This window comes from Eptatretus burgeri, chromosome 6, assembly GCF_056783735.1.
Source record: "Eptatretus burgeri isolate ZD-2024b chromosome 6, Ebu_testis_v1, whole genome shotgun sequence".
In the NCBI taxonomy this organism is placed as follows: domain Eukaryota; kingdom Metazoa; phylum Chordata; class Myxini; order Myxiniformes; family Myxinidae; genus Eptatretus; species Eptatretus burgeri.
The window spans coordinates 71,862,169-71,886,393 of record NC_140966.1 but is presented as its reverse complement, the minus strand read 5'-3'; the positions used below and the strand labels follow the sequence as shown (position 1 = coordinate 71,886,393).

Genomic DNA, 24,225 nt, shown 5'->3' with positions numbered 1-24,225 from the left:
GAGTGAGAGCAGTGCATGGAGAGTGAGGAATAGAGTCTTTGATGAAGAGAGCAATACCTCCACCAGGACGAGGCTCAGGTCTGTCATACCGTAAGAGGGAGTAACCGGGGAGAGATACTTGGGAGTCAGACACGTCTTGGGAGAGGAAAGTTTCTGTTAGGCAGATAATGTCTGGTTTGTCAGTGGCAACCTGTAAGGAAAGATCTGAAAGGTTTGAGCGAAGGCCCCGGATATTTGAGGTCCACACTTTTAATGAAGAGGTAGGGGAGGAGGCTTTGGGTGCACGAGGTGGAGGGGGAGGGGGAGGGTAGGACAAGGGACGAGGGGGGGAGGCAAGGAGGGTTGTTGAAAGAGTGTGGGGTATTGCAGAATAGCGAGGGGAGAGGGCCGAATGAGGAGGAGAAAAGGCTCTGTGGTGCTGGGGGAGAGGGCGGACAAGAGACAAGGAAGAAGGCAGTTGAGGATTTGAGGAGGTGGTGTGTAGAGGTGGAGGTGTGAGGGCAGTGGAGGGGCGCAGCTTGGTGGATGAGAGGGGGGGGCAACTTTGAGAAGGATGAGTGAGGGAAATGAAAGGTGGGAGAAAGGTGAGGGGGGAATTTTGAGAGAGGTGAGAGGGAGGCTTGGAGGGAGAAGAGTGGGATGGTTGCTTTGAGAGTGAGAGTGAGGGGTGAGGGGTGAGTTGGCACTGAAGTTGGAAAAAAAGAATGGTTGATGGAAAGTGAACATCCATGGCAAACTGTGGTTTTTGAAAGTTTTTGGTCAGAGATGCGATTTAATACAATTCTTGATGGATGCAATGAAGGTGAATTCAGAGAATGGAGAGAAGAAGCGCTGTAATAGTTGGATTTTTTAGGCAAGGAATGAAGGAGAACTCGAAATGAGAGCAGTCTGTTAAAATAGCAGAAGAGTCGTGCATTATGAAACAGTAAAGAGTACCACATGTGTGAGAGAGGAAGATGAAGCATTATAAGATCGTTTTTGTTGTTAATATTAATGTTTGAGAGAGTTCAACAGATTAGGTCATGGAAGTGTAGAAAAAAAACGAGGAAGAAGACGAGGAGGAAGTTAAGAGGAAGAAGAAGCAGAATCGGGAGAAGGTGAGGGTGTTGTTGTTGTTGTTGGGTATTTTTTTTTTTTTTTGAGATAAGAAAGATTAGTTGGGAGAATGGGGGATGTTTGGAAAGTCGGGAGGATGAAAATTGAAGGTAATGGGGAGGATAGAAATTGAAGGTAATGGGGAGAAAAAACAAAAAAACAAACAAAAAAACAAAAAAAAAACGATCGAACACCGAGTGTAACCGGTAGGCCTCAAGCCTAGGCCAAGGCCTAGGCCTCAAACACCAGGTGAGAACGTCGACAAAAACTCACAAAATAGCACGATTTTTGAAACAAAACCGAACTAGGAACACACAGGAACATGTAGGTGAGAAACTTAAACAGTTAAAACGGGACAAATAACGACCGGATACTTAACTTTGAGAACGTCAGCAGGGAGCCCCGAAGGAGACCTCGCGTCGCTCCAAACCCAGAACCGGAAGTCTAGTTGTGATAATGCAGCAGAATCCATGGAATCTATGCCTTTAAAAGTAACTTATTGCTGTGTACAAGATTGAAACAAAGAAACACAAGGAAAGGCAGAAGCAGTAAACAAGGAAAGGCAGTTGCAGCAAAAGGCAACACCAATTCATACCTTACTCTTTATCACCATCTGAAGACCACACACTCATTTCTACCATAACATAGGACCCAGGATTCAGCCTCACAAATAAATTATTTGATAACTTTTTTCTGTCAAGAGATGGGAATAAGAAACATTGGTAAATTAATGAAAAAGACAAGACAATGAAACAAAAAATGTAGGAGAGACATAAAGATAGACATAGATAAAATAGACAAAACAGACAAAAATAAAAAAGAGAAACAGGCAAAGACAAAATAATGGAGTGAAGGAGAGAAGACTTGATGTCGAATCTTCCAGAGGAACAGACTTTCCCCCCTCCTGTTTTGCCTAACCCGAACCCAAGCCCTAACTCCCCTTACCCTCATTACTTTCCTGATAAAACGAGATCAAATGCCAACCTCACAGAGTAAAAAATGAAAATATATATGAATACTTCCTTGGTAAGAAAAATATTTAATTGGAACGATCAATTAAAAATCTTTGTTTATCAATCCGAATTGGAAAATTCTAAAAAAGAATATAAACGATACTTAAATTGTCTGGTTTACGATTTCTTTCAGTTGATGTACTACATGCGAAATGTGTGTTTTGTAAACAACATGGGGAATGAAATCAGTTTTGATGAGAATGGAGATCCTCCAGGAATATTTGAACTATTGAACTGGCAGTTGGTTGGAGAAAATGAGCTGCAACTGAAGGTTGTTGGTTGGTATGATTCAAATGAACCAGCCGGACAAGAACTTCAGTTGGAAGATCAAGTGATTATGTGGAAAGGAGGAACACGCAAGGTAAGTTAAAGCTACGAGTGAAATACAAAGGAAAAAAAAAATCGATATTTATACTCTTGTTTTACAAAAGTTTGTCTGAGGCTGGTATCAACGTACCACACTTAACTTTGAGCTATCTATAGCCTCGGTTGGATTCCCAAACCGACTTTAAATAATCAGATTGGTGCTTCACAGGCAAGGAGTTGCATAAAAAAATGCCATCTCTCAGATGGATGCTGAGTTGTGGATCCGTCTCATTATTATTTTGTGGTCAATAAAGACTACACAGTGTGTATCGCAAAGACTCAGTGAGTTATCACCCCACCATGAGAAAATTTGAAATCCCGACTGATTATCATCATTGGGAAGACCAAGACAATGCAACCAGTTTAATCCCTGCCATGAGACTGCTTTGGCAGCACATAAACAGCTGTTGAGCAGAGCATGAGAGACAGGCAGACATACAAAACTTTAACAAATGGAAATCAATAAAATGTTTTGTTTTCAGGTTCCGGTGTCTGTGTGCAGCAACACTTGCCGACCTGGAACACGTAAACTTTCCCATAAAGGAGAACCCTTCTGTTGCTTTGACTGTATCCCTTGCAGATTTGGAGAGTACTCCAACAGCACAGGTGAGTCAAAGCAAACTTATTTTCAAATAATGAGATCTCATCAATTTTAATCATTTTGGGAAACATGTTTCAATCGCTTATACATTTTGAAATAAGACAACTGAAAGTACTTGATATTCTCCATGAAGTGTCATTTTTCCATTGGTTCAAGCTTGGGTTTAACGATGATGTTCGGTGGTCTTACGTTTGACGAGACCCATGCAGTGTATAAAACAACTCATGTATTTTATCATTGTTCCTTTATAATATACCTTATACGATATATTATAAAACTCTATAACTGAGAGGAGAAGTGTGTGTGTGTGTGTGTGTGTGTGTGTGTGTGTGTGTGTGTGTGTGTGTGTGTGTGTGTGTGTGTGTGTGTGTGTGTGTGTGTGTGTGTGTGTGTGTGTGTGTATCTTACTTTCCTTTTAAGGGTTCCTGGAATCATAGAATCATAAAAAAGGTTGGTGCCATTGGAAAGCAAAGAGTAGATTTATTTGGAACAAAAATTAGCGTCCGTTCAAATATGGAAAAATGCCTGTTTTATAAGTCTGACTTTCCATTGCAGAAGAAGAAGCATGATCTTCAGCTTTGACATAGCTATTACATAATGTTACGACAACAGGAACCCTTAGAATATAACCGATGGACATGGAAGTAGCACACAAAATCTTGATATAATAATAAGCTTATTCGTCCGTCTATCCGAGTGCAACATTCCATTCCACCCATTGGTTGGACAGCTGGCCTGACTCCACCCACAATTGTAACAAATAAAAATAGGGGCAATATTAGTATAATGATACTGAGGAGGAAGTCAACATGGAACAGAATCAGAAAAATGCACCAACAAACCAATGTTTCAGCAAATACCTATTGGGGGGGGGGGGGCAACATCTCCCCCTGTAAACCACCTCAGACCCCAATTTTTTAAATATCATGAACAGACTTTTGGTGCATCATGGGTGATAAAGGTTGTGGTCAAGTTTCATCGAAATTGTGTATGTGTGTGTGTGGCTTCGGAGAAGAAAGCAAATACATATTTTTGGGAGGTGTCAAAGAAATTCTTCAGTCCTTTTGTGCATTTGAATATTTATTCAACAAACAAACAAATACATATGCACATATGGCATGATCAGAACACAGTCTTACTCCAGATCTCTAAGATACATGGAAATGTTGAGTTTTTTCATATAGTGTTCAGTGATACTTAATTTATTTTTAGATCCTCATGGAGGATCTCAAAGTCTGACTCGCGTTGTTGTTCTTAATCTTGTTCTTGTGGACTTTTTGTTTCACAGCCTACAGTTTTCATCGAAACTTCCTGAAACTTGGCATATATATGTAAAATTACCCTGTGCAGACACAGTAGCCATCTCCGATTTTGAAAATTCCTTCTAGAAAAAAAAGTTATGATGTCAAAATATCTTCGCTAATGGAAATCACCGAAAAAATTATCTCCGAAACTAGGCAAGCTTTTTAAATTCTGTTTGCGGGAATCGAACAGGACATTACCAGAGATGAATTACCGCACATATGATACATCACTATGAAGTCATATCAATTTTTATGACGTCATTCCTATTTTTTTTTGACATTTTTTGTTTCACAACCCAGAGTTTTCATCGGATCTTCGTGAAACTTGCCATGTATATGCAGAAAGCCCACTCACAGGCAGTTTTCAACATTGGTTTTGACATTTTAATTTTAAGTCAGCCAGTATCGTTCAAGATTTTCACCTGTTCTCTTGTGAGCAAAACATCAATTCTTACTGCTCCTTTTCTTTTAATGTGTTAATGTTAATCATACAAGGCTTTTGATTTTGAAAACAAGATCATAGTTTATGAAGATTCCTTTGATTAACATATACCCCAGTTGGCACTTTTCTACTCAATTATTTATCAAAAAATTATGTGACATCATAACACCATTATCTGTATTAATCTGTTATTCTGTTTCTTCCAAAATCAAACAATATATATATATATATATACATATATACATATATATACATATATATATATATATATATATATATATATATATATATATATATATACACACATGTATATATATATATATATATACATGTATATATATATATATATATATACACATGTATATATATATATATATATATATATATATATATATATATATATATATATATATATATATATATATATATATATATATATATATATATATATATATATATATATATATATATATATATATATATATATATATATATATATATATATATATATATATATATATATATATATATATATATATATATATATATATATATATATATATATATATATATATATATATATATATATATATATATATATATATATATATATATATATATATATATATATATATATATATATATATATATACATACATGTATATATATATATATATATATATATATATATATATATATATATATATATATATATATATATATATATATATATATATATATATATATATATATATATATATATATATATATATATATATATATATATATATATATATATATATATATATATATATATATATATATATATATATATATATATATATATATATATATATATATATATATATATATATATATATATATATATATATATATATATATATATATATATATATATATATATATATATATATATATATATATATATACATGTATATATATATATATACATACATACATGTATGTGTGTCAGGTCAGGTTCGATCTGTGACCTGCTACAGGTACCATGTAATCCTGTACTAACCTGTTCCATGGTCGGGTTGTCGGCGACTAAACCGTCTCCCCCACCATGTTTTCTGGTGAGGGGGGTGTTTGGATATGGACACCCACCAGGATTAAAAACAAAACCTGTCAAAGGGCGGAGGAGCTCCTTGTGAGCCAATGGCCATCCATATCTAGTGCCCAACTGTGTCTGCGGACGTCCTCATGCAGTTGGGTCACTTCTTATTAGGAGGTTGGTGGCAGCATTTGCACTCCGGCCACCGTAAAACCCTTCATTCCGCAAAACGCAAAAACGGAAAAAAAAATCTGAAAACCCACTCCGTGGGAGTACCTCCTATGCAGCTTCCCTTCGCAGGGCAGCTCACCGGATGACGGGATTGGGGCAAAGCCTTCGGGACCCCCAATCTTTGATGATAGGAGGGAAACCACGGGGTAACATCCGTGGGTCAGATTGCGGGAGAGTGTGTCGGAGTGGTGCTGAGGTGTCGTCCATCAGACGGCGGTCTCCTTGGGTTAACCTGAGGCGGTCCCTTCGGGTGCGTGCCTGGAATGTCCTATCCCTAAGAGAGGATGATCACCTGTCTCTGTTATCATCTGAGCTCAAGCGTTTGGACATCGGGATTGCAGCTCTCTCTGAGGTTCGGAGACCGGATTGCGGCGAGATAATGGTGGGTGGTTACACCTACTATTGGCCTGGTCGCTCTGATGGTTACCATACCCAAGGAGTTGCTGTAGCTGTGTCCAAAAAGCTGACCCCAATGATAATTGAGGTAACACTGGTCAACGAGCGTATTATGAGATTAAGGATTCGTCACTCCTTAGGTGTCATTTCCCTGGTCTATGTTTATGCTCCGACTGAGGCGAGTGATCTCACCGTGAAGGATGCATTCTACGCCACACTCGAGTCTGTGGTTGATCAGTGCCCCAGACGAGATACACTTCTAGTCTTGGGGGATTTCAATGCATCGAGTGGAACTGATAGGGATGGTTATGAGGTGTGTGTTGGTCCCCATGGGTCAGGAACGATGAACCAGAATAGCACTAAGTTCCTTGACTTTGCAAGAAGTCATGGACTTAGGGTGGCTGGTTCATGGTTTCAGCGCCCACAAGCTCATCGCTGGACTTGGTATTCCAACGCTGGCGGTGTGGCAAAGGAGATTGACCATGTCCTCATTGACGGTCGTTGGAGGATGATCCAGAACTGCAGGGTCTACCGGAGTGCTCAGTTCCTCAATACTGACCACAGGCTTGTTGTAGCAACTCTAAAGCTGCACCTTAAATCCTGGAGAATGGTTCCATCCCAGCCTAGGCTGGATGTTGCCAAGCTCAGGGATGAGAGAGTAGCTGAGGAGTTTGCGAACAGGCTGAGTGGACACTTGGGGGGTCTGGGTGCTTTGGGGGGTCCTGAAGAGTTGTGGAGCGCCTTCAAGACCACCGTCCTTGATGTTGCCGGTGGATGTCTTGGAGCTCACCGCAGGGCAAAGAAGAATTTTGTCTCTCAAGGGACACTGGATACCATTGACCAGAGTCGCAGGGCCAGGCTGAATGGCAGAGCTGAGCTGTTCAGGAAGCTGAGGCGTAAAACTGAACGTGCACTGAGGGTGGACAAGGAGGCCTATGTGCGAGGAATCTGTGAGGGGGTAGAGCATCACCTGTGGACAGGTGATTCTCATCCCGCTTACAGGGGAATTCGCGCATTACGTTCATCCAAGCCCATCCCTCGGAGCACCGCAGTTCGAGCAGAGAGTGGTAGGCTCTTGACAGAGGAGTCTGAAGTGAAGGCCCGCTGGGCCGGTTACTTTGAGCGGTTGTACCAGGCTGATCCCCCAGCTGTCGAGTTGGACGTCAAGGGTGTTACAATCCCTGTTGCTGACCCTCGAATCAACTGTGGTCCACCTTCACTTGTGGAAACACGGGCTGCGGTGAACCAGTTGAAATGGGGCAAAGCTCCAGGGATCTGTGGCATCCTTGCCGAACTTCTCAAGGCTGGTGGAAATGCTGCACTCGTGTCGTTGCATGCAGTTTTGTGCTCTGCCTGGAACACAGGCATCATCCCAAATGACTGGAAGAGGGGCCTTGTTGTCCCTCTCTGGAAAGGGAAGGGTGATCGCCAAGACTGCAACAACTACCGAGGGGTGACGCTGCTCTCAGTGCCGGGCAAGGTCTTTGCTCGGATAATTCTTGATAGGGTTCGCCACCATCTGCTTGAGCACCAGCGTCCAGAGCAGTCAGGCTTTACACCAAAGAGGTCAACGATTGACCGTATCCTTGCCCTTCGTGTCCTCACCGAACGCAGACGAGAGTTGCGGCAGGGGCTGCTTGCAGCCTATGTTGATCTCTGTAAAGCATTCGATTCAGTGAATCGGGATGTCCTCTGGAGGATTCTTGGTCTTCGTGGGGTGCCACCAAAACTGATCGATCTGATGTCTGAACTCTACTCTGGTACTGAGAGTGCTGTGAAGTGTGGTGGTACCATCTCTGACTTATTTCCAGTTGTTACTGGAGTTCGTCAGGGATGTGTACTTGCCCCCACACTTTTCAGCACTTGTATGGACTGGATTTTAGGGAGGATGTCAGAGATATCAAGTCGCGGTGCATCATTTGGGAATGTCAAGATCTCGGACCTTGATTTTGCAGATGATGCAGTCATCTTTGCGGAGACTTTAGATATCCTTTTGGGGGCCCTCGAGGTGCTGAATGAGGAGTCTGAGCCGCTGGGATTACGGGTTTCTTGGGTCAAAACTAAGATCCAGGCTTTCGGTGACATCTTGGATGCTGCTGTCCTGTCTGTGTCTGTTTGTGGTGAGGATATTGAGGTCGTGGAGAGATTCACTTACCTTGGCAGTGATATTCATGTCTCTGCTGGCTGCGAGTCAGAGGTCAATAGACGTCTGGGTCGGGCCTGGGGAGTCATGGATTCACTGGATCATGGGGTGTGGCGCTGCCGGTACCTGTGCGGGAGGACGAAAGTCCGAGTCTTCCGGTCCTTGGTACTTCCAGTCTTGCTCTATGGGTGCGAGACTTGGACTCTGACCAAGGATCTGAGACGGAGACTTAATTCCTTTGGTACCAGGTCTCTTCGGAGAATCCTTGGCTATCGCTGGTCGGATTTTGTGTCCAACGAGCGGTTGCTGAGAGAGACTCGGATGAGATTTGTTACCTGCATCGTCCGTGAGCGTCAGTTGCGGCTGTATGGACATGTGGCTCGTTTTCCTGATGCTGATCCTGCTCACCAGATTCTCTCAGCGAGGGAGTCTCATGAGTGGAGGAGGCCAGTGGGCCGACCACGTGCCTCATGGTTGCAGCAGGTTGACCATCATCTCAAGGAGACGGGGCTGGGCCTGGCATCTGCCTGGGGGATGGCCAGACGGAGGCCCCTGGAGTACCGGCGGAAAGTGGACGCAGCGACGCGCTGTTCTGGCACATGCTCCCATTCCTGACCTGACCTGTGTTTCCTCACAATAACGATCGTATTTATTTCGGGGAAAACTTCACGTCAGTGAATTCTGATGGATATAATTTCTCCATTAAAATAAATCATGCGATTATCTTGGTTGGTTATCCTAAAATTTACTTTGTATATGATTTTTCTTGACACAGGTAGATAAACCAGATTTTTTTGGTTCCATATTGAATTTATAACCAATTGGGGTTGAGTATGCACTGAATGAGAATATTGTATTTGTTCTTATTCCATCATTATAAGCACCAAATGAGATAAACTAAATGGTTATGGACAGTTTTTCCTCAAGAGGGAGACATTCTTCTTGTGTTTGTATTTATCTTAGTCAATCATACTTTCAACTCTCTCTTCACTCGATATGAAATAATACTAATACTTTTATTTTATTCTTTCATAAATCGAGGTTCTTGAAAAGTGAAAATGAAAAGATTACACGTTTTTTAAAAAATCACCCTGTGATACTTATTGTATCTCCAACCACAAGAGTAATGCGACCAGGAGAAGTAGAAGGTGAAGATTATGACTGCATTTCAATAGAGGAACAGATGCGATTGAAGAACGAAGACAAATATTTGAGGAGGTCTCTCTTGTTGCAACAAAATATTCACATTGTAAGAGCGAGTTAAATAAACTAAAATCTGGTGGTCTTGGGTGATTAGAAACTAATCCAGAAGGAATGAGACAAATTATTAAACATCTGAGCCATGATGGATTTAAGATTTTATCATTCCGTTTTGATGTTGATGAAGAAACTCAATGCAAATGTATGAAAAGCAGAGATACAAGTATTCCTGAAAAAGAAATTACAACTCATATTAATTCTAATCAGGGATTTGATGAAACATTTAAAGAAAAGCATTTATTTGAACACATCTACTTTAATGATGAAGAAAAGGAAAATTTCCCTCTTGACCTTTGCAATTCATTGAATGATATTTTCCAATAAATAAATGGATGCAAAAGAATGAGCAAGAAGATTTAAGGAACATCAAGAGTTGGTTTCAAAAGTGGTAAAACAACAGGAAGACATAAAGAAAAATGCACACAGAAACTAACGGGTGAAGAAGCATTTGAAAGAAAACAAGAGAAATTTTTTAAACCACTTAAAAAAAACAAACAAAAAAAAAACTCCCCAACAAATGTGTGCAATTCCAACGAAAGAATACATGCCAAAAAAATGTCAAATGATAAAAGATTTTTGTCAAATGATGGATAAAGATCTATACGATATAGAAGAATAAGAATATGATGATGAAGGATTATTTCAAATACTGGAAGAGATAAATCAACCCCCTGATTATGTTGTGAATGCTCTCCAAAACAATGAATATTCAACAGATTCAATAACCACAACAGGTCTCATTCCAACAGAGCAACCAGCAACATTCCATCTTGTTCAAGAAAAGGGATTGATATTTAACGATGAATTTGGTTTTTTGAGTTCTGTTCAACCACCTGTTAAATTAACTCCTTGATTAATGTTTCTTCTTACAAAAGATGGGAGACAAGGTTCAATTGTGAGGGGTGAATCAAGTTATTTCGATAAAACATTGAATATAAAAAATGAGGATGATAGAGCATATATTGATTTATTAAACTCGCTTGATTAGGGAGTTTCTGTTGAAGGTAAAGAAAGGAACAATGAAAAGGAGAAACGCATTATTGAGGCTTTAAGTAGGCCTGGTTCAGGTGTTAGTTTTCTTCCAAATCACCCATCACAATTAGTTAACAGACTGTTATTGTTGTTCGGTAGTAAAAAGACTGGAAATAATTGTTTTAATGAAGCATCAACAATTTTAGACTAGTTCATGAACATGAAAATAATTCGTAAATGTCAATACAAAGATATTTTTCCTCATGTTAAATTAGTTAAGTTCTCTCTCAAGATGAAAATGAATAAATATCATCAATTGTGGATGTTAATGAGAATTAATTTTTATTGTGGAAAGATGATAAAGAAGTACATACATTTATAGAAAAGATAATGGTGGAATTACTGCCATTGAATGTAGGAAGACTATTTAACAAGTATGGTGTTTTAGTAAAATAAACTTGAAAATGTTGCAGAAAATAAAAACTTTTTAAAACTTATAAATGAGAAGTACAATCCTAAGTTTTAATTTCACAATGAGTGATCACATATCTTCCTTTAAATACCCATTACAACTTGAAGGGAAAAAAGAATATGAGGCGTCTTTATTTTTGAAGGAAACATAAAATACCTTGTTTAATATCACAGAGAAAAATGACAAGTTTAGTTATAATCCGGGAAGCGGTTACAAAACTATAACAGTTTCACCCGGAGCATACGAGATTTCTCAAATATCTTCCGCAATTGCTCGCCTTATGAAAGAACAGGGTGATGAACCAAAAAAGATTGGTATATATATATTCAAAAACATACTTCAAAATCAAGGATTAAACTTATAAATAATGACAAGTTTGATTTCACAGTTGGTATTTCATTTAGAGAGTTATTGGGTTTCTCCTCAAAAAAGATTGAAACTAATGGGATGTTTTATAGTGATAATGTCATTCTAATATCCTCAGGCATAAATTCGGTATTAATTCACTGTGATTTGATAAACCAAATGGTTATGTTATTGATCCAATGATAATTGGTCAAATGACCAGCATGTAGATCTCCTTTATTTTAATAGTAAAGAAACCACTCATTCGGCTTATATCAAAAACTTTGAGATTGGTAAGTAGTCAAGTTTATAAATCAAAGCATAAATCTTATCCTTGTAAGAGATGTCTAAATATCTTTCAATCTCAACAAAGACTTGATAAACATTTGAAGTATTGTTCTATTCATAAAGCAGCAGTTGATGAGATGCCAGGACCAGGAGAGAAAGTTGTATTTACTGAAACAAATAAATGCATAAAACACCCATTTGTAATATATGCTGATTTTGAGAGCATCTTGGAAAAGACTGATGATATTAAAAAAAATCAAAAGCATACCCCTTGTGGGTTTTGTTAGTACATTAAATCATCTGTAGTAAGTAAATATGATAAGTTGGAGTTGTATAGAGGACTTGATGCTGCTGATGAATTTGTTAAAAGGATTGAGAATGATTGTATTAAGCAAACTAAAATTATATGTCAGGAACACATAAACTCCTTAACTTATCTCCAAATGAAGAGAAATAATTTGAAGAAGCAAGGATTTGTCACATGCTCAGAGGCCTTGGTAAAAACTGATAAAAGGGTTAGAGATCATTGCCATTTAACAGTGAAATATAGAGGAGTATCTCATAATAATTGTAATCTTAATGAAAGAATCCCCACATTCATACCTGTATTTCTTCATAATAATTGTCATTATGACACATCTCTTTATAACAGAGTTAAGTAAGACTCCTGGAAAGGTAACAGCAATTCCCAATACAGATCAAAATTACATCACATTTCCCCCAAAAAATTAATACTCGTGAAATGGGTGTAAATACAAATATAACATATCTTGACTCTTATAAATTTATGACAAGCCCTCGAAGTTCTTTGGTTTCAAACATCTCCTCTTTTACTATCCTTTCTAGTCAATTTAGGACTGAAGCTGACTTGGGAAAAGACATTTCTCTTCTTACCAAAAAGGGCATTTACCCATATGATTATATGGATTCCTTTGAAAGATTTAAAGAAACAAGACTTCCTCCTCAAAAGCGTTTTTAAAACAAGTTCGGAAGATTTCATATTATGGGTGAAGTATATGAAAGAGCAAAACAAGTTTGGAAAGAGTTTGCGATAAAGAATATGGGTGAATATCATAAGCTTTTTTACTAACTGATGTTTTATTAGTCGCTGATGTGTTTGAGAAATTTCGAGAAGTTTGTTATAATAAAGATTCCTATGGACTTGATCCTTTCCATTATTATACATCTCCTGGACGAGCCTGGAGCGCCATGTTAAAAATGACAAAACAACCCCTTCATCTTCTTCGTGATGCAGATATGCTCTTGATGATTGAGAAGGCAAAAAGAGGAGGAATTTCACAAGTTTGTTCAAAGAGATATGCGAAGGCAAATAATAAATATCTTCCAGACTTCTCACCTGATAAGCCCACATCTTACTTAATGTACTTTGATGCTAATAACTTGTATTTCTGGGCAATATCTGAATCTCAACCCAATGGTAATTTTAAATGGGTGAAATAATTTGAGTATAAATCTCTTAGATGATATAATCTCCACAAGTCAATAAGATTTAGATAAACAGGATAAGGGGTATTAATTTGAAGTAGATTTAAACTATCCTAGAAAACTTCAAAACAAACATAAAGACCTTATGGAGCGAAAAAAAGAGATCCCCAATCAAGAGCTATTTGGTGGTTAAGCCTAAGTCACATTTGCTCTACGGCGAGGATACGCAGGCCGTACACCCTCTGAATTGACAGAAACATGCGGCGGCCGCAGAGTTTCTGAGGTGGCCTCAGGGTGGCCCTACGCCATATGGCTATATTTTACAGGCCGTAGGGTCGCCGTGGAATTATAGCGCGGAGTTATAACTTTTTTCATTTCTCGGTTGGCTGTAGCAATTCGACAAGCCGTAGCCATGACGTGGATGTGTTCCACGTCGACCGTACCAAGGGCATACAATGGGCTTGTGTTATTCGTGCGGCTGCCGGAGGCTCTTATCAATGAAAAATGAATTTGCCATCCCCCAAAAAATTACAGCGGCCGCACTATTTCCACGGTCGCCGTAGGGTAGTCCTAAGGCGTCCCTGTGTTCAACGTACAGTGGTCTTGCGGTCTGTGTGACTACCTGCGGGCAACGCAGGGTCAACACAGTTCCCCTACGCCCACCGTGCGTCCTATGTACGGCCTCCGTGGCAGTCTGCATCGACCGTGCGCTTCCGCTAGAGATCGGAGTATAGGTGTTTGCCACCAGTGTTGGGCACAAAAGCGATAATCCGATAACAGATAATTATCGAAGTTTAATTTTTTTTTTTTTAATCAGACTATTATCGGAAGTTAACTTCCATTTATCATTATCGGACCAGTTAACTTCCGATAACTCGATTTTTTAGTCCCATAATGTCCGTTAATTTTTTTGTCCGATAATATTTTTATCGTTTCCAGGTCGTATTTCACCGAACTAATTAATTATCAATGAGGAGAAAAATGTACATGATTATAGATTACTTGTTTTACAAGATAATGCTGAATCAGGCCGCCGCGTGAAGAAAAATGGAAGAAGAAGAAGAGGAGGAGAAAGAAGACGAGGAAGAAGAAGAAGCCTTGCAATGGCGACTTCCTCAGCCACGCGGCTGCGAGGCTCTGCAGGTACTGGGTTTGGTCAAGGTTGGGAAACCCGAAAAATAAAAACATATGTGACTGCTACATTGTGCGACCGTGGAAATACTGCGGCCGCCCTATAATTGCTAGTGGCCATAGATTTTTTTAGACCCTACGGCCGCCGAGCCAAATGTGACTGAAGAATAAGTATATTACACTTATTTCACATGAGGAGTACTTGCCATGTGCCAATTTCAATTTTTTTTCTTGGTGCAGTTTCGGAGATAGAGGTCTAAAGTTTTTCCTTTTTTCCAACATGGCTGCCACACCACGTGTCCTATGACCTCATAATTGTCATTACAGAATTCCACATGAGTCATTGCACCGATGGTGAAAATTTCTTCTCAATCTGACAAGCGGTTGCAGAAACAAAGACTAAAGTTCTGTGTGGACAAACAAACAGACAAACATTCACAAATGCAATATCCTCTCCTCTGGTGAGGGTAAAATGTACACAAGAATATTGGTCACAAGCAATGAAGAGTGCAAGCGAGTACGGGAAAGAAAACGGACAAAAAGCTGAACTTAACTGTGTGCTTTACCAACAAGCGATACATGAAACATGGGTACCCAATCAGACTAACTGTGGAAAGAAAAGACAAGAAAAGAAAGAGGAGAGAATGGATGAGGTTTATCAGCCTCTTTGCTCACTGGGTGGGCATTCATGCCTCCATGACCCAAATGCTAAAGGGGAGGGGTCAGAAGGAGGAATACTGATGGTGTCTGAAGGTGCTTGATCGCAGAAGTGGGGTGGGTGCTCGTAGTGCGGGTGGGTGCATGTTGTGCTAGAGGAAACTGTGAAGGTGCATATTCGTAGTGCTACCCTGAAAAGGACAGTTGGTGGCAACAAGGCCTAATCGAGCTCCTGCGTTCAAGTGGAATGATATATCATGAAAGCAAAGAAAAGAATGTGTGAGATAAATAGCCTGCCATGTGGAAATCGAAAGAGTGTGTGTATGCATAGCTTGGCTTCGGCCCGAATCACTGTGCTTGCTCCTGCTCCCAAGCTCCGACCCGCCAATGTGAGCACCACTGTTCGAGTCCCGATCGTTCTCTTGTGAAGCCCGAGAAAGCAAGCACAAGCCGGGGAAAGAGCATCGGGGCCTGTAACAATGCAGGACCAAAGCCAATAACCACACATAACCAGCGTTTGCCCGCAGTGTCTTTTGCAGTTTTGTTTTTTTTAGCGAGGACAGGGCCTAAAAGTGGATCAAACACATCTCTTGGTGTGATTACGCCTGCCGATTGGCGTATTTCCCACCTGCTCAAGACCTCTTGCACAACAAAGCTCATTCTATCTCCCAACCGGAGCAAGCAATGGACCCTCCACGATTAACACGGGTGGGGGGCTCGGGACTCGTTCCAGGTTTGGAGCAAACCGCTGGGAGCTTTGTAATTGCTTGTGGGATCGAACGGAGCAATTACTTTGCAACAGGATGCCAATGGCCAATTAGCGCCTGTTGTCCTGAAGTTTGGATAAAGTTCGGAGAATGTGAGCACATGCCATTGTGTTCTGCGTTACCTCTCCCATGCTTCCAAGCCACGGCAGCATCTGTGGGGGAGTGAAGATGAGGCGATCATGATGGAGGAAGGTGGGTAGTTCGTGTGTAGTGGAGGTGACGTCGAGGTTAGCGGGTTGTGAGGTTTTTTGGGGGGCCTTGGGGCGATGAACGGCGTGTATAATGTCTTAATGCAATGTAAGTTAATGTGTGAAATGAAAGCCAAGTGTATGTAAAAATGGGCACTCATAAATGATAATGGTTGTGTACTTATTGTGTCGTCTGAAGGAAGATTATGGGGAGCTTGAGTGGGAGGGCAGTTTGGGCTTGGCACACGATTCAAACGAGGTTATGGTGCGATATGCAAATTAGCCATCACCCGTGTGCACAGCACACGCCACAAAGCCCACAGGTGATTTACAACTACCCGCTAAGAAAAGGGGAAAAAACCTATCTTTCCCTTCACTGACACATTCAATCACATTCAACCCTCTACACAAGGGGAAGGGACTACTTTGAACTTATACTGTGGAAATAACTAAACTAAAGGATCTGTATGTTACGTACAAATGCCTTCGGGGCCGGTTCTTGGAACCGCAATAATATTTTCATATGCTTAACTGTATGAATAAAATGAAGGTGTGTTTTTAATTAATTATGCTTCAGCTGCATGAAAAATGGATTTTCACTGTGTTTTTCTTTCAATTAATATTTGCATTTAAAATATTTTTTTTTAGATTCTCCAGATTGCTTACGGTGTCCAAATGATCAATGGCCGACTGAAGACAAAAGTGCCTGTGTGCAAATGCCAATGGAATTTCTTTCCTTTTCTGATCCATTGACAATCTTCTTGCTTGGATTTGTTGTGCTTGGAAATATAATGACACTAATGGTCGTTGTGCTGCTGATAAGTTTCAGGAAACGATTGATTATGAAGTTTGCAAACTTTGCAGTTCATTGCATCATGCTTGCAGCTATCGAAGGATGCTTTGGAAGTGGTGTGACCTTTGTAGGACAACCCACAGACCTGCTGTGCCAATTGCGCCATCCTCTCACTTTGTTCATCTTCACCTTCACCATTGTCTGTGTGATTGTTATAGCAGCTCAACTGAACGTTTCCAAGCATGCCATCTCAAAAATATCAACTCTCTGTTCTTCTTGCACGATTTTCCCAAAGCCACTGACACTTGGAGCACTTTGTGTATCTCCACAATTTACTTTCTGTATAATTTGGGCTTTAGTGGGAAAACCTCGACCTGTTAGGAATATAGAAGCTCGTCTGGACGTGATAGTTCTCGAGTGTGGTGGAGCATCTTTCATCTGGGATATCTGTGCTCTTGTTTACTTAGGAATTTTAATCATATTTTGCTTATTTGTGGTCTTCCTTGTCGACAAGGAAACATCAACTCAACACGATATTAAGTTCATCAGGTTCAGCATCATTTTTTGCCTCATGGTACTTTTGGCATTTTTCCCTGCTTACAGCAGCACTCATGGCAAATTTGCTGTTACAACAGAGATATTTGCTATAATCGCCATTGGATATGGATTTCTTGGATGTATCTTTTTTCCAAAATGTTATGTCATGTTTATGAAATTATAACTCGATGTCATGTAGATTATATTTAATGCTCTTTTCATGAAAATATATCAAACTGTTTTGCAATGTGCCTCTTTTGGATTTTCTCCTTTTTCTTTGTCAAAACATTCATTTTGACGTGTCATAGTTTCACCACCTTATAATGAAGAAAGCAGAGTGGCATGAGCACCTCCTCTCGTGTCCCCCTCCTCCTTTCCATAATTTGGAAGTGATCGATATCAGAATATGAAACCATGTTCCATCATGTTCAACTTGTGTCCTCTTGGAACATTGACTGCAATATGACAGTGAATGTCTGAAGATAACCCTCATGTCTTTACTTACAAGAAGAAAAGATATGATTCCTGTTTTGTAATATGAATAAAATCGAAGTGTGATATTATCCTTTTTATAACCAACTTTGATTTTTATGCTACTCATTCACCCACTCAATACAGGAGCGGCAGGAAGGGTTATGTTATTCTCCTGTGTGTGTGTGTGTGTGTGTGTGTGTGTGTGTGTGTGTGTGTGGATATATATATATATATATATATATATATATATATATATATATATATATATATATATATATATATATATATATATATTGTTGCGGATTTCGCGCCCGCCGGCGTGCTGACGGCCACGTAACTCGAATCGCGGCACGTCGCCCACCGGACGGACAATCCAGTCGTGACCCTCTCGGACTAACGCCGGGAACCAGTCACGGGTGGACCTTTCGGTCTCACCGCGATCGAGCCAATCAGCCCCCGCGTGGGATAGGGTTGCTCGCCAAATTCGACCTACCTAAGTACCCACGCGGAGGGTAGACCGGGCGATCGCACCTCGCCGCAGGTCGACTTCGGACACGGGCCACTTAAGCGACCCGTTCCGTACTATCAGAATAACCGAGCGGTGTTATCGTCGACCTCGACGGTTCGATTAATTATCGGGCGTATTCAGCCCACTACCAACCCTTTACGTGAAGCAAGATGAGGATTCAATGGGAGAAATGACGAAGCGAAGCGGGAAACAGTTCAACACAAAAGCACATTTATTCGCGGCACACGGGAAGCACACATATACAATTCCACCAAATGCACACAGAAAAGACACAATGCAATTTACACAAAAAGCAAATGTAAAAGCGAAAACACAATGCAGAGCTAATACCGACTACCGAGCACACGGCAACACTTATACAATTCTACTTCACAGACGGCGCCGACAACACATACCCAAAACCAAGGAAAAGAATACCCTCAAGGATGAGGCGGGCCTGAGGCCGAGACCGGGTCGCGCCTACCCGTCTGGTGATGAGACGCGGAGCGATGATGGTGCCTCACTCCGCGGGCCTCGCGGACAGTGTCTGGTAGGGGGTGGGAAAGGGGTCCCCTTGGTCGCACTATCTCAGCGCGGGGGGAAACAGGAGGGGGTTGCTGATGCTCGGGGTATAGAGGATCTTTATTATCCCTGGTGTGCGTCTCCACCTCGGCCAGGTCGCGCTGTCGGCCTCCCTCGGGTGCAGCTCCCTGCACGACGCGAGCACCCCCTCGTCTGGTGTCGCTGCCTTTCCACAGCTCGTCCCCTCCGTTCCGACTCCAACGCACACGACGAGCAGCTCCACCGCCCGCGAAGTCTTGACCCTCTGCTTCCGACTCTCCTACTCTCCGCCTCTGGACTCTCCGACTCTCCGACTCTCCAACTCTCGACTCTCCGACTCTCCACTCTGGACTCTTCTTTGGACTCTCTTGGACTGACGAAGACGGTCCTTTTATCCGCCCCGTAACTTCGCCCTCTCATCTTTGACCCCCTCCCTTCGACCTTTCACCTCGCTCCCCATTGGCCCGAGAAAAAGTGGGCGTGAAGGCTTTTTGATCCACAAATTTGCATATATCGATCGCCCTGGAGGCGGGGCCAAATCGCCCCTCGCTCACCGATTGGACGGCAAAAAGTGGGCGTGTGTCGTTTTTGATCCGTTTTTGAAGCACAAAATCCGTGATTTTGTACACGCTGTTCGGCGCGCGCCCTGCACGAGTCCAACACCGGTACCCACAGGCGGAGCAAGAACGGTGGCGATGCGACGGCTGCGAGGTGTGACGTGAAGGTCGTGGCGGTTGTGGTGGGTGGTTGATGTTGTGATTGTGGTGGTAATCATGGCGGTTGGTCCAAAATAAAGATAGTAAAAGAAAAACGGCTATCCTGAAGAGTCGCAGCACGCATAAATGACATGTATTCCCACTAGACAACGGGTTTGGGCCTAACTACACATGTACTTACCGAGATACCTCACCTAAGGGACCTGAATGGTGGTTTGCGAATTTGGTAACCACAACACTACCCCCTCCCCTTTTTACAGACTCGTCCCGAGTCGTCAAATTTTCGTGTGCCATCATGTGTAGTTTTCCCCAAGTACATTTTACCTACGGATCCCTGAGTGCGACATTCATGGTATTCGTGTCCCCAAAATAAATAACCTGAGGGCTGCGTAACTACCTAAACAAACTCACTCACACGGACGACTTAAATAAAATTGCCGGCGCTAAGACATACATGCCGGGGGCGCACTCATATTTACAGTACATCTTAACCTTAACTTACAAATTTTACACTAAACCATGGCCCAGGATCATTGAACTCTGCAAAGAAAAGCAGTTAGCAGGGAGCCAGGCTGCCCACATGCAGTCTCTGGCTCAAACAATGCAGGTGACAGGGAACGTGGCTGGCTGCTCACACGCAGTCCAAGGCCTTCCCTTTTGAACTGAACGCAGTGAACCACAACGGTGCATGGGCTGCACAACGCAGTCTCCGTGCCAGCTCAAGTGGCACACGCAATGAGCACAACGAATGGATGCATGAACACAAACACGGTGCACGGGCCGCCACTGCAGGCCCGTGTTGTAGCTGCCAACAGGGCAGTTCTCGCAGCTTGCAAACTGTTGCCTTGCGGATCCTGGCGCACATGGAAATGAACAGGGGGGGCAAAGCAAAAATTGAACGGGGCTGGTGAACGTGGGCAGTGGGCATGGCATGGCAAAGGCAGCAGGCAACACACAGCCCGCAGAAGAAGGCCGCTGCAGGCAAACACAGCCGGCAGATGAACTGGCCGGCACAGGCCTTGACGCAAAACACGGCCAGCCGATGGCACAGGACTTGCAGCACAGCAGCTGCAGACGATCCAGCCGGCACAGACCTTGCAGCAACACAACAGCTGCCGATGAAGTGGGCCGGCACAGGCCTTGAAGAAAAACACGGCCAGCCGATGAAGTTGGCCAGCCTTTGCCGTTCAGTGGAGGTTGGTGGAGGGAGTGCGGTGGTGCTGGCCACTTGGAAGGCGGGCTCGGACCTACCTACCTGTCTCCCTCCCAACCTATCGCCTTTGCCTGTCACTGTACATACCCACTCCCTTAATTTGTCAAACCCCAATTTAGCCCCAACTTATTTTTTTGTTGTTTTTATTTTTACTCCCTCACTATAAATCGTCCCCTAACCCCCTTTATCGTCCTTGTTCGGCTAACCTATCCTGTCACCTAGCCTACTCCCAACCCCTACGTTCCCTTCCCGGAGGGGAATAAGGGAGAGCTAATGTCCTGTGTCGAGGCCCAACGAAGCCTCAGAATGGCCTCCCCAGAGTTCGGCGATCTATAACCAAAGTGGGTCCAGCGGCCCACAACGACAGCGAGGGGATGGATGGTGCGGAGGGGTACACTTCCTAATCTACCCTATCCATTTAACTGTTAAACTACCCCGGGGCTTTCAACAAGCGCCTCTCGCTTAAAGTATTGGTTCTAACAACCCAGATTCCCGTCACCTGTGTTGGTGTCCTCACAATTTCGGGCCTCGCCCCCCAATTTTCTCTCCGTGCCCTCACACGGTCTCCTGGCTGGGACACGTGGCTCCCTTTGGCAGGCACGACCCTCTGCCGAATCTCCCGCTATGGCACCCCCGGGCACTACACTGCCTCCGAGCCTACCAGCTCCCTAACACCGGGGAGTGCCCCCCATGGCACCTCCCCTGAAACGCACACGTGGCAGGCCGGCCTCCCGGGCCCCTTTCCGAGGGTCACCCGTGCCCACAACACTGCCTACGCGGCTAATGGCGCCCCGGGCCCCCGCACCAAGCAGGCGCACCCGTGCCCACTACTCTATCCCGGCCCCCCATGGGCCCATGGCCTACCGCGGCCGACTAGCCTGGTGCCCGGGGTACCCACTCAGCGATACTCACCTTTCGCAGCCACTCTCCCAAGCCCGTCAACAGGGCTCCTGCACCCCTCCAAATGGGTTTCGAGCCTACACTCCCACCAACAACAAAACGACCTCCATTTTTCAATTTGACTAACCCAGCTAACTCACTTTACTCTGACCCCGGGGTCCCTTGGGCGGGAGTCACTCCTCCCCCCAATCACTCATCGCACCATGCATTCCCCATTCACTCCACTCACACAGACCCGCTGGCCTCACTCACTCAACAAGTACTCACCTCACAACTCACCAACTCTTCAACACACACACCGCTGAACTCTGCCATCCTCCTAACTACATCCCCTAACTAACTCGTGCTCCCACGTCGTCCCTTATACTACAGCACGTTCCTTTTAACACTACGTAGCTAAACTACGTCCCCTCTACACATTCACTGTCTGTCACTGTCTCCAAAATAATCCCATAAATCAATTTCCCAACCTAAATCTGGCTACAATCCCTCTAACTAATCCATTCCACGGACTCCATGAGGACTTACCCCTGCCCCATGAAGTCGGTCTAACTAAGCTAACCCTTCCCCCTAACTAGTTTCCATCCTGTGCCCAGGCCAAGGGGGTCTTCCACCCCTTGCCCAGGAATCCTGTACACCCGAAAGTGAGGCTTGCTTTTTTTTTTTTTTTCATGCGCAGCACCTGCGCGGCAACTCAGAGCTCGCGCACTTTGCACCTGCCCGTGACGTCATGCAGCTGCACGTGTTCCTCGTCCCTCCTTGGACGGGACCATCCGGCAGAGATACCCCTCCTGCCGGATTCCAACCCCACGTGCAGCCATGACGTCACCGTGCGCATAAAAAAAAACAAGCCCCACGTCTCGAGGGGTTCCCCACGCGAACACATGTGCTTTGCCCGTTGGAGCTTAACACACACGATCGCGTGGAGAACCCGTCCGGTCCAAATCCGTTTACCTGCCTAAACTTTGTCCGTCCGCGGGATCGGCAAATCCACCGCGTGCGTTTCCGGACCGGGACTTCACTCTCGCAAGCGAGCACGTGGTGGTCTCGTGCGTTGCACAGCACGGACCGCGTGCTCACTGCTGGGCGAACCCGGCACGGTCCCCGAAACAACTACAGCCGCTACTCGGCTTTCTCTCCTCTGTCGCCGTCTCCGTCTCCATTCCACACACGCACACCTGCGTGTAACGACGCACACAGTCCACTCCATCACATTCACACCGGGAGATGCGGCTGCGTGCTCCCGCATGCCAACCGACATCTCCCTCACATACCGCTCTCTCACACACACGGTCTCCCTTGCACACAGCGACCTTGCACACGGCCGTTCACTCACGCATGCGGGGGCACTCACCCGCGGTGCCTCATCCACACACCGTGCCCCACTCATACACGCGTGGGCACTCACCCGCGGTGCCTCATCCACACTCCGTGCCTCATCCACACACGGCGTGCTGGGAAGCATGTACTCCGGCACCATCGCCACCACACCACTCACACACGGGGTCGCTTCCACACACGGTGCCGCACTCACACCTTGCACCACACACACAGGGACAACCACACTGGGGATTCGTGTCCCCACAAGGGTCTCCGGGGCCTCTATACCCCCCAAGCTCTCCGTGCACCCGTCCACAGCACCCGTCCCCTCAACCTCGCAAAGCACGACCGAACTCACCTGGTCGTGACTCACCTCAAGGGGGCATACTCCCTCCCCTCGTTCCTGGAGGAGACCATCCAGGTGCTCGCACTGGGTCTCTGCACGCTCCGCGAGCTCACCCCCATTATCCTCCACTACCTCCGTGTGTGTGTGTGCGTCACTTACCCCGTCTTCCTCGTGTAGTCTTTCCTCTATTTTTTCTATCTCCCGTGTCTCTGCCAACTCTTCACCCTTTACCTCCCTTGTCTCAACTATTATTTCCTTTGTCACGGCCTTCATGCCCGCCTGCAGGCATCGGCCCATGTTCTGCGTCTCACCCCGCAGCTTTTTCGTTTCTTCCTTCATTTGCTGTGTATTCGCATCCATCTTTTCGTTCAAGCTTTTTATTCCATTTATAAATTCAGTTGTGTTTGCATCCATCTTTTCGTTCATGCTTTTCATTTCGTTTTTTATTTCCGCATTCATTTGTGCCAGCATGGTGAATAGCTGGGCCATGTCGGATGCACTCAAGTGAGCCGTTTCGGCAGGGGTTGGGGAAGGGTCTTGGTGGAGAGGGGGGGGGGGAAGGTGTCATACACCGCGGCCGCTGCCGCACCCACCTCGGGCCCTGGGTTCAGTTGGGCGAGTCCGTGTTCCTGCACAATCAACATTTCCTGCACGGGGATTCC

General features: G+C 43.7%; 1 protein-coding gene across 1 annotated transcript; it reads left to right on the top strand.

The window, feature by feature from the left end:
• Nucleotides 1-2,774: 2,774 nt before the first annotated feature.
• On the top strand, nucleotides 2,775-18,008 carry LOC147025034 (vomeronasal type-2 receptor 26-like). Its single transcript, XM_085887063.1, has 4 exons — nucleotides 2,775-2,835; nucleotides 2,977-3,080; nucleotides 16,148-16,199; nucleotides 16,844-18,008. Exons 1-4 carry the CDS (start codon nucleotides 2,775-2,777, stop codon nucleotides 17,707-17,709), a joined length of 1,083 nt encoding a protein of 360 aa, XP_085743189.1. The 3' UTR covers nucleotides 17,710-18,008.
• The last annotated feature ends 6,217 nt before the right edge of the window (nucleotides 18,009-24,225 follow it).

Excerpts from the sequence above, each read along its gene's own strand:
- LOC147025034 (XM_085887063.1), top strand. The coding sequence starts at position 2,775 with ATGAGAAAATTTGAAATCCCGACTGATTATCATCATTGGGAAGACCAA. Across the intron at positions 2,836-2,976 it reads AGACCAAGACAATGCAACCA|CAACACTTGCCGACCTGGAA; the intron begins GTTTAATCCCTG and ends GTCTGTGTGCAG. Across the intron at positions 3,081-16,147 it reads AGAGTACTCCAACAGCACAG|CCACGGCAGCATCTGTGGGG; the intron begins GTGAGTCAAAGC and ends CATGCTTCCAAG.